The following is a 16,043-nucleotide window of genomic DNA, read 5'->3' on the forward strand; positions in this document are numbered from 1 at the left end:
GCAAAAACCAAGCCATGAGGTCAAAGGAATTGTCTGTAGAGCGCCAAGACAGGATTGTGTTGAGGCACAGATCTGGGGAAGGGTACCAAAACATTTCTGCAGCATTGAAGGTCCCCAAGAACACAGTGGCCTCCATCATTCTTAAATGGAAGAAGTTTCAAACCACCAAGACACTTTCTTGTGCTAGCTGCCCGGCCAAACTGAGCAGTCAGGGGAGAAAGGCCTTGGTCAGGGAGGTGATCAAGAACCTGATGGTCACTCTGACCATCGAGAACCTTCCAGAAGGACAACCATCTCTGCAGCACTCTACCAATCAGGCTTTTATGGTAGAGTGGCCAGACGGAAGCCACTCCACAGTAAAAGGCACATGACAGCCTGCTTGGAGTTTGCCAAGCGTCACATCTGGAGGAAACCTGGCACCATCCCTACGGTGAAGCATGATGGTAGCAGCATCATGCTGTGGGGATGTTTTTCAGAGGCAGGGACTGGGAGACTAGTCAGGATTGAGGAAATGATTAATAGAGCGAAGTACAGAGAGATCCTTGATGAAAACCTGCATCAGAGCGCTCAGGACCTTCCAAAAGGAGAACGACCCTAAGCACACTGCCAAGACAACGCAGGAGTGGCTTCGGGACAAGTCTCTGAATGTCCTTGAGTGGCCCAGCCAGAGTCCGGACTTGAACCTGTGCAGTGACGCTCCCCATCCAACCTGACAGAGCTTGAGGATCTGCAGTGAAGAATGGGAGAAAATCCCCAAATACGGGTGTGCCAAGCTTGTAGCGTCATACCCATGAAGACTCAATGCTGTAATAGCTGCCAAAGGTGCTTCAACAAAGTACTGAGTAAAGGGTCTGAATACTTATGTAAATGTAATATATCTGTTTAATGCTTTCTTAAACTGCATTTTTTCCCCTAGTGGCCTCAATGATTCTCTGTTTTTATCCATGTAAAATTATATGAACTGACTAGCTTTGGGACACAACATCGAGAGTCAGTGTGTTGGTTGGACTCCCTGAGTGGTGTCAGTCCACTCAATACACAGATGTTGTCCCAAAAGCTACGAACTGACCTTCTTTGGCGCATGTAAATAGACCTAACTAACTATTATTTGCTCAAACTGTTTGCAATTCCTAGGGATTCATTAACAAATATAGGGCTGTCATGTGAAAAAGGCTGAAAGTCAATTATGATTCACTAAATTGCTTGTTCTGCCTTTTTACGAAATCCTAAACGTCATCAACTTGAGCCTGCACAGCTCAGCTGTTGAAGAGCATTTAAAAAGCACTGCGTGTGCGCCTTTTCGCAGATTTATATACCACCTGAACTGCCTCATTCATTGCACGATTCAGTGGATTACTGCGAATGAACCGAAGTCTCGTCTGGTCAGTGGTATCTAACAAATCCACATGTGCGATCTGCAAGAGCATGTGAACAGCAAGTAAGTTAGCTAACAAGGCTGAATCATTAACCTTTCGACATATAAATCACTTCGAATATGATCTTTACTTCGCTTTTATACAGTAACGTTACTAGAGTTAGTTCCAAGTAGCTACGTTTATGGCGGGTCAAAGTTTGCTAACACGTTCGTTGCCGTGACTGTTCATTGCCTGACTTTAGCTAATGTTATATCTAGCTAACTAACTAATGAATGGCGTCTTGATTGCTCCCCCCATAACATTGAGAAGTTTTGCACAGTGAAGTTGCCGAATAGTGTACTTGGGAAAAGCAATATTACATTTGTTGTCGAACCAAGCTAGCTAACGATGAAAGGTTGCTAAATTGCATTTAACTAGATGTGTTAATTTACTAACATGTCTTAGCTAGGTATGTCATTTTAAAATGAACAAACTGTTTTTCACTTACATTTTCTCCATGGTTGTGGCTGTTCTTAGGTGGAGGCAGTCAAATAACTGAAGTAAAGTTTTTCCACTGTTCTAATTCGAAAATAAACAACGGTCGTTTAGATTTAAATGATACTTGTTTTTAAAACAAAATATACAACTCGCACGTGCAACTGTTCTGAGTATGAAAATAAACAAACTCATTTTGGAGGGATTTTGATGTCCAGACCACCTAACTACAGGAGACAGAACTGATGTTTAGCTTAACACCGCTATGTCGCCCAATACATTGTACAAGCTTGTATTTTTATGCATTTGTGAATAGTGTTATGTTTGTCATGGGGGAAATGTTCACTAGTTTCCACTCTTTTTGATAGTCTTTGTGGTGATAACATCTGGAACTCTTTACCTTGGTTCCCCCCTGTGATAGAAGACATGAGTTTTGTAGAGTATTCAGAGTTTATCCAGGAGGGTGATGTTGCCATTATCTTCCTGGGTTAGGACTTATGATGCAAGTCAAGGTGCAGCAGGGTTCCCAAACACAGACACGCTATGGAGTCATTTGCCACTCCAAGGACCTAGGCCAGCGCTTTGGCACAATGGTCTCCTGATCTATGTGATGCACCCCACCCCTGAGCTGTGGACCCTCAACCTGCCCCTACACAATAGACATTGCCAACATTATCATGATGCTGGAGTTCAAGCCTGGCTCTGTCGTTTGTGAAACCGGTGAGAGGGACAAAACCTGCTGATTTCCAACTTTGTGTAAGCTACTTTATCTGAGGACATGAATAATTTGAAACTTTCCCAAACGTCACCGTTTCACAGAATAACTGCTTAGCATATGACATACAGTATGGATTGCATGTTTCATGTCCCTGTAGGAGAGGGTCACAGAGAGAAGACCTGGAGGAGGAATGTGTCATAGACTAGTGGGAAACCACGCACTCAACAACAAAAGGCTAAATGTGACACCACTGATTCTTGTAACAGAGGGGCCAGTTAGTGAAAGCTCTCACTCGAGCTAAGTGGCGGGGACAACATCCCACTTGGCTTATGATGACGCATGTCAAGTTGTCATGATTATCTACCTTTGAAGAAAGCCGTTGATGTCTGTTTTCACTGGAACACACCGTGTGGAGTTTTACATCCCATTTCTTAGACTTCGAGTGCCCACAGGTATCAAATTCTACCTCAGCTTTCTCTCTTGACAAATTCAGTAAAGCGGTCAGTCATGAGAATGATCTGAACTAGACGTGAGATGGAACACCACAGTAGTACCATCTAGAAATCTCCCCCGGTAAGGAGTGTCCACCGGTTGAATTAATTTCAGAAGAAAAATGATTGTGTGTGGGTGGTTAATGGATGGCTGCTGCAGCCTTGGCCGTGTGTACGTGCTTGGCTAGGAGTGTCTGGAGTCAGACGGCTGCTCTTGCTGCAGTGCTTCATCATGCTTTACTGCTGTTCTATTCCTTCCGAGTCGGGCAGGTTATTGATGGAACATCGGTAAACCTGTGTGCCGACTCAAAACGGCGTATCTATGAACAAACTGTTTGCTCATCCCCCACTCGCCCTCCCTGGCATAATGGGGAGCCGCAACATGTCCTGCAGTGTTGCAATGAGCTTATCTGCCGATAAGCACTTATTAATATCAGGGTTGACTTATTTTGTCTTGAGTGACTTTGGGACTGAGCAATGTAAACAGGCAGTGATAGGTGATTATCAGTTGCCTTTTCTGTGTGCACCATGTGTTGTAGGGAGAATTCAGTCACTAGAGGAGTCACCTTGCGGCTAGATTGCACTGAAGTTCAGCAGGCAAGCACAAGGTCTCCTGTTATGTTCTGCTGCCTCTCATGTTCAATTTCTTCCTTCTTTGCTGCCCGCTGACCAGGCTCCATATGGAATATGTAAGTAATGTGTCCTCAGTGTACTCCATGCTTAGGCCTTCGTGTACCCTGGGGGAATGTTCCTGCTTGATATTACCATGGAAGGTGACTGGATGTTTTGCATACTTGCAATTTGAAGCTATCCCCATAGTGCTTAAGGATTGTCATAGTAGAACATCACACACACTGGAGCAGAGTTGTGAATGAAATTGGGGAGTAAACTACAAAGCCTGGGAAATGGCTTACCATGCAGTAACACTACCCACACATAGCATCCGATTACATGCAGTAAGTAGTTACCAGGCACTTGTCTGTGCCCCTGGCTCTGACGTCAGTCATCCGGTCGGTCAAACGACGTGGCGTTTAGCAAGTCAATGTGCCGCTGTGGGGTAAACATTGCACCCATTGTTGCCATGAGAACAAAAGCAGCAGTGATGCAATGGGAGGAGAAAGGGTCACTGTAGCCCATCACCATGTCCCCCTGCACTAACCACGTGTCACAAGATCGCTTCAGACGCAATCAGACAACAGCAAGTATTGTTGTGGTCATATAGTATGATGTAGAGTCCAATATTTGATTACTATTTTGATGTTTGCACAACTACACAAACTCTATGTACTGTACATCAGACACATTTATGGAATATGACATGAAAATGGTATTGATCTGTTTTTGACATTTCTCGTTGTGAAAATGCCAGCCATATATGACACTGCCACTCGTCGCATACCCTTTCTTAACCCATTCCCTGTTTGTTTTGTTGTGGTTGTAGGTATGGGCAGCAGGTCTCTGTCCCACGCCATCCTGCGCCCACAGGCCACCTGCACACTGGAGTTCCACCAGCAGCATGCTGAGAAGGTGGCGGAGGAGTTCAGGGAGCACCGCGTAGGCTACCGTCCGTAACCGGGACATCTGCAAGGAGGGTGATATCCCCTCTCCCTGGGAGGCCGTCCAACATGCTAAGATTGCCATGAGGAGGCAGGGTAAGACACGAGGTTGTGTGTGGAGAAAGCCAAAAACTTGGTCCCAATAACATGACTTTGGCCTGTCCACTCTGAAATCCCAGCAAGCCTTTGTTCCCTGGCGGTGCAATGCACTCTTCCATATTGGATTTTGATCTGGGTCAGCAGAGTGCTTATTAAATGGGTCCTTGGCTCGCATGTGTTCCTCCCTGTTTGTTTCTTCCATGTCACACGGACGCAGAATAAAGTGACCTGATTAAAGTGCATGCAGTGTTCTCCGTGCAGACCACGGCCCATGGTGCAGTGGGGGCAAGCCTGGGCAAGTTTGTGGCTTAGTTGGGTGGTCAGTCTCTGCGAGCGTGTGTGATCGTGGGCTAAATGTGGGACATGGATAGAATACATCAGGGTTATTATTCACATAACCCTAAGCACCAATGCAAAGACTCCAGCACCCTTTCCTACATTTTCTCCTGCAGTAGTTGTTTCACTCCTCCCTTTTATGGTTTCACTTCTGCATATTCCTCTTTAGCTATCCGACTCCCCCTTACACACACAGCCAGATATCTGGATATAGAATTAGTCCCATGACCATACAGGGTTATGTGCTGTAGGGAGAGGTTGCATGAGTCTCCTTTAGGCAAGGCACAATTTATTTCCCTCTGTTCCAGTCTTAGAGACTTGAGTCTGGCCGGTAGCCTGACGGGTAGGAGCATTAGGCCTGTAACCAAAAGGTTGCTGGATCGAATCCCTGAGCTGACAAGGTAAAAATATGTCGTTCTGCCTTTTCCCCGGGTGCCGTTGATGTCGATTTAAGGCAGCCCCCCGCACCTCTTTCATTCAAAAGGGTTGGGTTAAATGTGGAAGACATATTTCAGTTGAATGCATTCAGTTGTATAACTGACTAGGTATCCCCCTTTCCCCATCTCTCTCTCTCATTCACTCTAGAGGACTGAACACTATGGAGCTGTGTCTCTGTGCTTCAGCCGAGGGTGTCCAGCAGTTGACCAGTCAATTATACTGCCCCTGTGAGCTTCACATGCTCCTGCACAGAGCTTGTATAACCACTAATAATAATAAAAGTGTGTTTTCCTTTCCCCTGCTTTAAATTTGGTCATGCGACGATCTGAGAACCAGGGTAAGGGGCAGAATGTGAAGAATTTCTTTTTTTCTCTCACTGTAATTCTTTAAAAAAAAATGGCCAGTGGCCTGCCCCTTTTTATTTAGAGAAGCTGTGCTCCGAAGACCCTGTATCCTGGCACAGACCCCCCCCCCCCCTTCCAGGAGACATGGGGCCAATGGGGGATGTCTTTTAGAGCTGTCTAGCAGGAGAAAGGCGGCTCTTATTTGTCAATGGATCGTGCGCTATCTAAGAGATCCCACATTTCCAAGATTAGACAGTTTTTTTTTTTTGTGTGAGTGCTTGTCTAATATATTACTTTTCCTCTACTTTGGGGTGTGTGTGTGTTTGGCACTTAATAGTACATGTCTGCTTGTGTTGCTTGTTTTATTTGTAAGGCAAAAAAGCCACCCCACTGTTCCTACACTGTTAAATCTAAAATCAAGTCTTCTCACAGTGAGACGTAGGCTTCTGTAATAGGCGTGTGATTTAGGCTGCATGCTTTACTCAGGTTCTCCAGGTTAATGAAGATATCTTGGCAAGCTGCTCTCATACCCTGCTGTGGGGCTTGTATTTGGAGGGAAATCCTTTGCATTTTGCACACATTCTTGGATGTTAGTTAATGATGTGTGTAGGCTTTCTCTGGATGCATTATCTCAGTGGAAACGCATGCATAGTCTTGTGCGTTTGATTCTACTAATGTATTCGTACACACATTCTGCCTCGGCTCCTTCAGTTCTGTGAAGTTCAACACTGGTCCTGTCACTGCTTCCTTGTCACCATAGAAACACACACACACACATTCTTCTCCCTGGAGCCTGAGTGTTGCACGTCCAGGTTTTGGCCAGAGGAGGAGGTGATCCTGGGTTAAGTGGATCTGCTGTGATCCTGGTAAACTAAACTCATGAGCAGTGGTGGAAAAAGTACCTAACTGTCATACTTGAGTAAAAGTAAAGATACCTTAACAGAAAATGACTCAAGTAAAAGTCACCCAGTAAAATTGTATTTGAATAAAAGTATTTGGTTGAAAATCTACTTAAGTATCAAAAGTAAATAGAATTGCTAAAATGTACTCAAGTATAAATCATTTAAAATTCCTTATTAAGCAAACCATATGGTACCATTTTCTTGTTTTTTACATTTACTGAAATATAGGTTCACACTGAGACATCATTTACAAATAAAGCATGTCGGTTTAGTGAGTCTGCCAGATAAGAGGCAGGAGGGATGACCAGGTGTGCGAATTTGACTTTTTTTCCCCCTGTCCTGCTAAGCATTCAAATTGTAACGAGTACTTTTGGGTGGCAATGAAATTGTAGAGTAAAAAGAACAATATTTTGTTAAGGAAAGTAGTTAAGTTAAAACTATGTTTTACTTAAGTACTTTACACCACTGCTCATGAGTGGCAGACCTGTCCCTCTCTCTCCCACTGCGCTTGTTCTGCTCTAACCCCTTTCACTCCATCTGTCCCTACACAACCCTCTTAACCTGATTTAGACCTGGCCACACAACACACACAATGTCCCTACTTGAAGATGAGACAATTGGCCCAACCGTGTTTGTTACTGACCTCTCTCTGCCTCTGTCAGTATGCACGGCTGCCTGGCCCATGATATATATTTTGACTAGTTGTCAAATACCTTGAACAGTAGCTTTCACACACTCCCTGGATCAGTGTTGTTGACAGCCTGATCACCACTAGCTCCACCTCTTCTGCTTCTCTCAATCAAGGATGGTTGCTGTTAATGTGAGTGTAGCGAAATGCTTGTGTTTCTAGTTCCGTCCGTGCAGTAATATTTAACAATTTCACAACTACTTTATACACACAAGTGTAAAGGAATTAATATGTACATATAAATATATGGATGAGCGATGGCCGAATGGCATAGTTTGATGCAGTAGACGGTATATACAGTCGTGGCCAAAAGTTTTGAGAATGACACAAATATTAATTTTCAGTCTGCTGCCTCAGTTTATATGATGGCAATTTGCATATACTCCAGAATGTTATGAAGAGCGATCAGATGAATTGCAATTAATTGCAAAGTCCCTCTGCCATTCAAATCAACTGAATCCACAAAAAAACAACATTTCCACTGCATTTCAGGCCTGCCACAAAAGGACCAGCTGACATATCAGTGATTCTCTCGTTAACACAGGTGTGAGTGTTGACGAGGAGAAGGCAGGAGATCACTCTGTCATGCTGATTGAGTTCAAATAACAGACTGGAAGCTTCAAAAGGAGGGTTGTGCTTGGAATCATTATTATTCCTCTGTCAACCATGGTTACCTGCAAGGAAACACATGCCGTCATAATTGCTTTGCACAAAAGGAGCTTCACAGGCAAGGATATTGCTGCCAGTAAGATGGCACCTAAATCAACCATTTCAGCTCATCAAGAACTTCAAGGAGAGCGGTTCAATTGTTGTGAAGATGGCTTCAGGGCACCCAAAAAAGTCCAGCAAGCGCCAGGACCGTCTCCTAAAGTTGCTTCAGATGCGGGATCGGGGCACCACCAGTACAGAGCTTGCTCAGGAATGACAGCAGGCAGGTGTGAGTGCATCTGCACGCACATGAGGCGAAGACTTTTGGAGGATGGCCTGGTGTCAAGAAGGGCAGCAAAGAAGCCACTTCTCTCCAGGAAAAACATCTGGGACAGACTGATATTCTGCAAAAGGTACAGGGATTGGACTGCTGAGGACTGGGGTAAAGTAATTTTCTCTGAATCCCCTTTCCGATTGTTCGGGGCATCTGGAAAAAAGCTTCTCTGGAGAAGACGTAAGCGCTACCATCAGTCCTGTGTCATGGCAACGGTAAAGCATCCTGAGACCATTCATGTGTGGGGTTGCTTCTCAGCCAAGGGAGTGTGCTCACTCACAATTTTGCTAAAGAACACAGCCATGAATAAAGAATGGTACCAACCATCCTCCGAGAGCAACTTCTCCCAACCATCCAGGAACAGTTTGGTGACAAACAATGCCTTTTCCAGCATGATGGAGCACCTTGCCATAAGGCAAACGTGATAACTAAGTGGCTCGGGAAACAAAACATCGATATTTTGGGTCCATGGCCAGGAAACTCTCCAGACCTTAATCCCATTGGGAACTTGTGGTCAATCCTCAAGAGGCGGGTGGACAAACAAAACCCACAAATTCTGACAAACTCCCAATCATTGATTTTGCAAGAATGGGTTGCCATCAGTCAGGATGTGGCCCAGAAGTTAATTGACAGCATGCCAGGTCAGATTGCAGAGGTCTTGAAAAAGAAGGGTCAACACTGCAAATATTGATTCTTTGCATCAACTTCATGTAATTATCAAAAGCCTTTGACACTTATGAAATGCTTATAATTATACTTCAGTATTCCATAGTAACATCTGACAAAAGTATCTAAAGACACTGAAGCAGCAAACTTTGTGAAAATTGATATTTGTGTCATTCTCAAAACTTTTGGCCACGACTGTACATATGAGATGAGTAATGTAGGGTATGTAAACATTATATAAAGTGGCATTGTTTAAAATTACTAATGATACATTTATTACATCCAATTTTTTAATTATAAAAGTGGCTAGAGATTTGAGTCGGTGAGTTGCTGCTGCCAACATAATGTTAGTGATTGCTGTTTAACAGTGATGGCCTTGAGATAGAAGCTGTTTTTCAGTCTCTCGGTCCCAGCTTTGATGCACCTGTACTAGAGGTTGACCGATCATGATTTTTTTTCAACGCCTATACAGATTATTGGAGGACCAAAAAAAGCAGATGCCGATTCATTAATTTGTAATAATGACAATTACAACAATAATGAATGAGCAACGACAGTCCTGTTTTGCGACTGCGCACCGCATCGATTATATGCAACGCAGGACACGCTAGATAAACTAGTAATATCATGAACCATGTGTAGTTAATTAGTGGTTATGATTGATTTTTGTTTTTTATAAAATAAGTTTAATGCTAGCTAGCAACTTACCTTGGCTTCTTACTGCATTCGCTTAACAGGCAGGCTCCTCGTGGAGTGCAATGTAAGGCAGGTGGTTAGAGCGTTGGACTTGTTAACCATAAGGTTGCAAGATTGTATCCCCGAGCTGACAAGGTAAAAATCTGTCGTTCTGCCCCTGAACAAGGCAGTTAACCCACCGTTCCTAGGCCATTGAAAATAAGGATGTGTTCTTTAACTGACTTGCCTAGTTAAATAAAGGTGTAAAAAATATTTTTTTAATCGGCCAAAATCTGTGTCCAAAAATACCAATTTCCGATTGTTATGAAAAATAAATTAATTGGCCATTCCAATTAATCGGTCGACCTCTAGTTTAGTGACCAGAAACACTCGGCTCCTGACTTGGATTCCAATGTTGGAATCAAAAATGTATATTTACAAAGCCATTAATAAATATATATATATTTTTTTACATCCATCCACAACAATGTAATCTCAGTTAATTCTTGCATAATTGGTCAGCTGTTCGATTAAGTACTGGGTCCACATGTATTAAGAGAAGGGATAAAGATGCTAGAATGAGAAGCGGAACCGTAACGAGGAGCTCCACCCTCGCTCTTTGCAAGTTATGGGCCGATTTTTGTCCCCTCCCAAAATTCTAAAGTCGTGATACACCTGTGAAAAATAGGGCCTTGTCCAAATAACCAGTGACGAAATGCCCAAGCACCAGAACTATTGCTGCTTGTTACCTATCGGTGCCCATAGTATAAAGACAGATCTTATGATGGCGCCAACAGAGATGGTCGCTTCGCGTTCTTAGGAAACTATGCAGTATTTTGTTTTTATGTATTATTTCTTACACTGTTACCCCAAGAAATCTTAAGTCTTACTATATACAGCCGGGAAGAACTATTGGGTTTAAGAGCAACGTCAACTTACCAACATTACAACCAGGAATATGGGATCGGATCCCAGTAGGCGACCCAAAACAATGGCGCTGCAGAAGGAGTGGTCTTCTGTTCAGGCTCTGTAGACTGGCACATCGCTCACGAGTATACTACTCGCCAATGTCCAGTCTCTTGACAGCAAGGTAGATGAAATTTGAGCCAGGTTTGCCTTCCAGAGGCATTAGAGATTGTAGCAGTGTCCGTTTCACGGAAAACTTATCACGAGTGAGCCATGTATCAGAGTCGGTACAGCCAGCAGGTTTCTTCACGCATCGCACCGATAGACACAAACCTCTCTCTGGTAAGAAGGGTGGGGGTGTATGCCTTATGATTAACGAGACGTCGTGGGATCATAACATACAGGAACTCAAGTCCTTTTGTTCCCCTGACATAGAATTCCTTACAATCAAAAGCCAACCGCATTATCTACCAAGACAATTCTCTTCGACTATAATCACAGCCGTGTATATCCCCCCTCCCCCCCCCCCACGCAGACACCTTGTCGGCCCTGAAAGAACTTCATTGGACTCTATGTAAACTGGAAACCACATATCCTGAGGCTGCATTTATTGTAGCTGGAGATTTTAACAAGGCTAATCTGAAAACAAGGCTCCCTAAATTTTTATCAGCATATCAAATGCACGACCCGGGCTGGCAAAATTCTGGATCATTGCTACTCTAACTTCCGTTACGCATACAAAGCTCGCCCTCCTTTCTGCAAATCTGACCACAACTCCATTTCGTTGCTCCCAGCCTATAGACAGAAACTAAAACCGGAAACGCCCGTGCTCAGGTCTGTTCAACGCTGGTCTGAACAATCTGATTCTACACTTCAAGATTGTGTCGATCACGTGGACTGGGACATGTTCTGGATAACCTCAGACAACCACATTGATGTACACGCAGATTCGGTGAGCGAGTTTATTAGCAAATGCATCGGTAATGTTGTACCAATAGACTAAAGCCTTCCCCAACCAGAAACCATGGATTGATAGCAGCATTCGCGCAAAACTGAAAGCGCGAACCACTGCTTTTAATCATGGCAAGACGAACGGAAACATGACCGAATACAAACAGTGTAGCTATTCCCTCCACAAGGCTATCAATCTAGCTAAGCGTCAGTGTAGAGACAAAGTAGAGTCGCAATTCAACAACTCTGACACGAGCCGTATGTGGCAGGGTCTACAGTCAATCACGGATTACAAAAAGAAAACCAGCCTCGTCGTGGACACCCATGTCTTGCTCCCAGACAAACTAAACAACTTCTTTGCTCGCTTTGAGCACAATAGGGTGCCACTGACACAGCCCGCTACCAAAACCTGTGGGCTCTCCTTCACCGCTGCCAACGGAAGCAAAACATTTAAACGTGTTAAACCTCGCAAGGCTGCCAGCCCAGACGGCATCCCTACCCGCGTCATCAGAGAATGCGCAGACTGCTGGCTGGCTGGTGTTTCGGACCTATTCAATCAATCCCTATCCCAGTCTGCTGTTCCCACATGCTTGAAGCGGGCCACCATTGTTCGTGTTCCCAAGAAAGCTAAGGTAACTGAGCTAAACGACTATTGCCCCGTAGCACTCACTTCCGTCATCATGAAGTGCTTTGAGAGACGAGTCAAGGATCATATCACATCCACCCTACCTGACACCCTAGACCCACTCCAATTTGCTTACCGCCCCAATAGGTCCACAGACAGCACTGTCCCACTGCCCTGACCCATCTGGACAAGCGGAATACCTATGTACGAATGCTGTTCATCAATTACAGCTCAGCATTTAACACTTGGCTTCTTGTATTAAAATCGATACACAAGTATATATTTTTAAACCTGCATATTTAGTTAATATTGCCTGCTAACATGAATTTCTTTAAACGAGGAAAATTCTCTTGCAACAGAGTCAGGGTATATGCAGCAGTTTGGGCCGCCTGGCTCATTGCGAACTGTGTGAAGACTATTTCTTCTTAAACAAAGACAGCCAACTTCGCCAAACGGGGGATGATTTAACAAAAGCACATTTGCGAAAAAAAAGCACAATCGTTGCACGACTGTAAACATCAATGCCTTAAAATCAATACACAGATTTTTTTTTTTTTAAACCAGTGTATTTAGCTAAAAGAAATTCAGGTTAGCAAGTAATATTAACCAGGTGAAATTGTTACTTCTCTTGCGTTCATTGCACGCAGAGTCAGGGTATATGCAACCGTTTGGGCTGCCTGGCTCGTTGCAAATTAATTTGCAAGAATTTTACGTAATTATGACATAACATTGAAGGTTGTGCAATGTAACAGGAATATTTAGACTTATGGGTGCCACCCATTAGATAAAATACGGAACTGTTCCGTATTTCACTGAAAGAATAAACGTTTTGTTTTCGAGATGATAGTTTCCAGATTCGACCATATTAATGACCTAAAGCTTGTATTTCTGTGTGTTATAATTAATTCTATGATTTTGATAGAGCAGTCTGACTGAGCGATGGTATGCACCAGCAGGCTCGTAAGCATTCATTCAAACAGCACTTTAGTGCTTTTTGCAAGCAGCTCTTTACAATGCTTCAAGCATTGCACTGTTTATGACTTCAAGCCTTTCAACTCCCGAGATTAGGCTGGTGTAAACTATGTGAAATGGCTAGCTAGTTAGCGGGGTGTGCGCTAATAGCGTTTCAAAAGTCACTCGCTCTGAAACTTGGAGTAGTTGTTCCCCTTGCTCTGCATGGGTAATGCTGCTTCGAAGGTGGCTGTTGTCGATGTGTTCCTGGTTCGAGCCTAGGCAGGAGCGAGGAGAGGGACGGAAGCTATACTGTTACACTGGCAATGCTAAAGTGCCTATAAGAACATCCAATAGTCAAAGGTATATGAAATACAAATCGTATAAGAGAGAGTCCTATATTTCCTATAATAACTACAACCTAAAACTTGTTACCTGGGAATATTGAAGACTCGTGTTAAAAGGAACCACCAGCTTTTATATGTTCTCGTGTTCTGAGCAAAGAACTTAAACGTTAGCTTTTTTACATGGCACATATTGCACTTTTACTTTCTTCTCCAACACTTTGTTTTTGCATTTTTTTTAAACCAAATTGAACATGTTTCATTATTTATTTGAGGCTAAATTGATTTTATTGATGTATTATATTAAGTTAAAATAAGTTTTAATTCAGTATGGTAATTGTCATTATTACAAATAAATTTAATAAATTGGCCGATTTAATCGGTGTCTGCTTTTTTTGGTCCTCCAATAATCTGTATCGGCGTTGAAAAATCATCTTAAACATGGCTAGAGGATTCTCCATTAGGGATGACGTTTACATAGAAACTCAGGTCGTTTACATAAAAATTGCCTAGAAGCAAAGTGTGTGAGATTCAAACAGAATAATTGACTCCCTTTTTTGATTTGTTTTACCCTTTGTCTCCATCCTGTAATCCCCCTGTCTCATTCTCTCTCTCCTTCTGCAGGGGGATGTGTGTGTGTGCTCCTTCTCCCCATGTCTTCTGCACCTGCTCAATACGTGTGAGGCGCTGGCTGATGATGGTTTCGAGGCCATCAGCACTCTGGAGGTTCTGCTGAAGGTGCATGACGTGCGCACCGCCATGCTCCCCCTACCAGACTTTGGTACTGACCGGCCCCTGGAGATCCCCACCGACACCCGGGGACCTCTGTTCTCTAAGACAACTATGCCCCTCAGGGAGATGGCAGGGCACACAGGCTACTTCACCTTTGCCACCAAACCCCGGGTGTCAAGGACTGACTGCTGGAGGTTGTAGATACTGTTGGTCTAGGAGGCTATGTCAGGGGAACTCCAAGATCTAAATACATTGCTGGTGACTTGGGTCCTAACTTGACCTGGGTGGAAAACCTCTGCTCACAGACTGATTTCCTGTATTTCCCTTCCTCTCCCCCTCAGCTAAAACTCTACATTTCACAGTCGACATCCTCTTCGGGAGAGACGTGATTGTGAAATTGCTGCTGTTTTAGTCTTCTGTGGCCTTTGATGAATGTGTGCAAACACACGTACCCACACATACTCAAACACTCTCACGGAGGGAAGAGAAAGCTAAATGGGATTTTATTAATAGGCAGCTGATTGCTGAGAGTCTCTACACAGGGCTGTGGAGAGCTGTCTGAGATATGCTCTTAGTCTTAGGTGCTATTATCTTCATTACTGGACAGAGCTGTGGCTCCAGACCAAAACAGGCAGAGGAATGGCAGCCGTTCAGGCTGGGAGGAGGAGGTGCAGATGTGCTCTACTTCCCTCTCTTCCTCTGTGTGAGGGACTGTAAACCATTTTATTGTAGAAGAAACAGACCATTACACAAAGGAACACAACCTCTGCCCAATGATTTTGTACATTGTCTGTACTCATCACACATGACCAATGAGTTTGTGTACAGGTCTGCTAATTTAAATAAAAACATATCAGTGGGAGAACCTAAGGTTTAACACTTTTTATTGATTGATTATTTTCCCCTAACCCTACCACCCCTATTCAAATTGGAGTAAACTAATGGACAACGACACTTAGGCTTCTATTTCCAGCTTAGACATAACTAATGTAAAATATATATATATATATATATCTTTTGTTTTTAGTCCCATCCTTCAACTACCCTCAACCCCAATGTATCTCTGAAGACCATGCCGTTTTGATTTGTATTTGCCAATGTTTCAGCTGTGATGTTTCACAAAACTTCTGAACCTTTCTGTTCTCATAGTTTCTACAGATTGTAAATTAAAGATGAACATTTTTGCACATCACTCAGCAGTGCTATTTGCAGAGTTGGCTCCAGGTAAATGTTTCAATTCTTCAGCCATTCCAGAACCTGTAACTAAAAACAACCTACATATGGACAGTACCAAAACAAATGATCAAATTATTCTCTCTTTGCAGCAACATCTGCAGAGCTGGGACGGTTTTGAATCAAGTGTCATTGTGTATCAGTTCATAAACCATGTGCCATGGAATCGGTACATCAAATCTCTGTATGGCACAGCTGTATATGTTTTGGTCCTTAAATGAAACTCGTATACTTCTTAATTTATCACAATTCTCTTGACTTAATTTAGGTCTTTAATGCAGGGCCGACAGACAAGTTTCTTACTTTCTCCCCCTTCCACTTGCCTCTTCCATTTTTGCGGTAATGCTCCAATTAATTGGTTGTAGTTTTGGATAGAGCAGACATTTCCATATTTCCAGTCGTATTTATATGATTTTCAAAGATTATATATATTTTTTATATCAATTAGTATATTTGAGTTTAACCGTTATTTGTAGGCTTTAGTGAGAGGTCTAATAATGCTTTAATATTTAATCATTTCTGCCCTTCAAATTCATATTATATAAATCAACCTGTT

General features: G+C 43.2%; 1 protein-coding gene and 1 pseudogene across 1 annotated transcript in view; one reads left to right on the forward strand and one right to left on the reverse strand.

The window, feature by feature from the left end:
• The window catches only part of ckba (creatine kinase, brain a), an 11,063-nt gene extending 9,174 nt beyond the window's left edge, over positions 1-1,889 (reverse strand). The window contains exon 1 of the mRNA XM_029688001.2: positions 1,864-1,889. Within this exon, the coding sequence (XP_029543861.1) occupies positions 1,864-1,874 (11 nt within the window). The 5' untranslated portion in view covers positions 1,875-1,889. The remainder of the gene's footprint in view (positions 1-1,863) is intronic.
• LOC115146142 (tRNA (adenine(58)-N(1))-methyltransferase catalytic subunit TRMT61A-like) lies at positions 1,445-15,446 on the forward strand (annotated as a pseudogene).
• The last annotated feature ends 597 nt before the right edge of the window (positions 15,447-16,043 follow it).

The sequence above is a fragment of the Oncorhynchus nerka genome, linkage group LG18 (assembly GCF_034236695.1).
Source record: "Oncorhynchus nerka isolate Pitt River linkage group LG18, Oner_Uvic_2.0, whole genome shotgun sequence".
NCBI lineage: Eukaryota > Metazoa > Chordata > Actinopteri > Salmoniformes > Salmonidae > Oncorhynchus > Oncorhynchus nerka.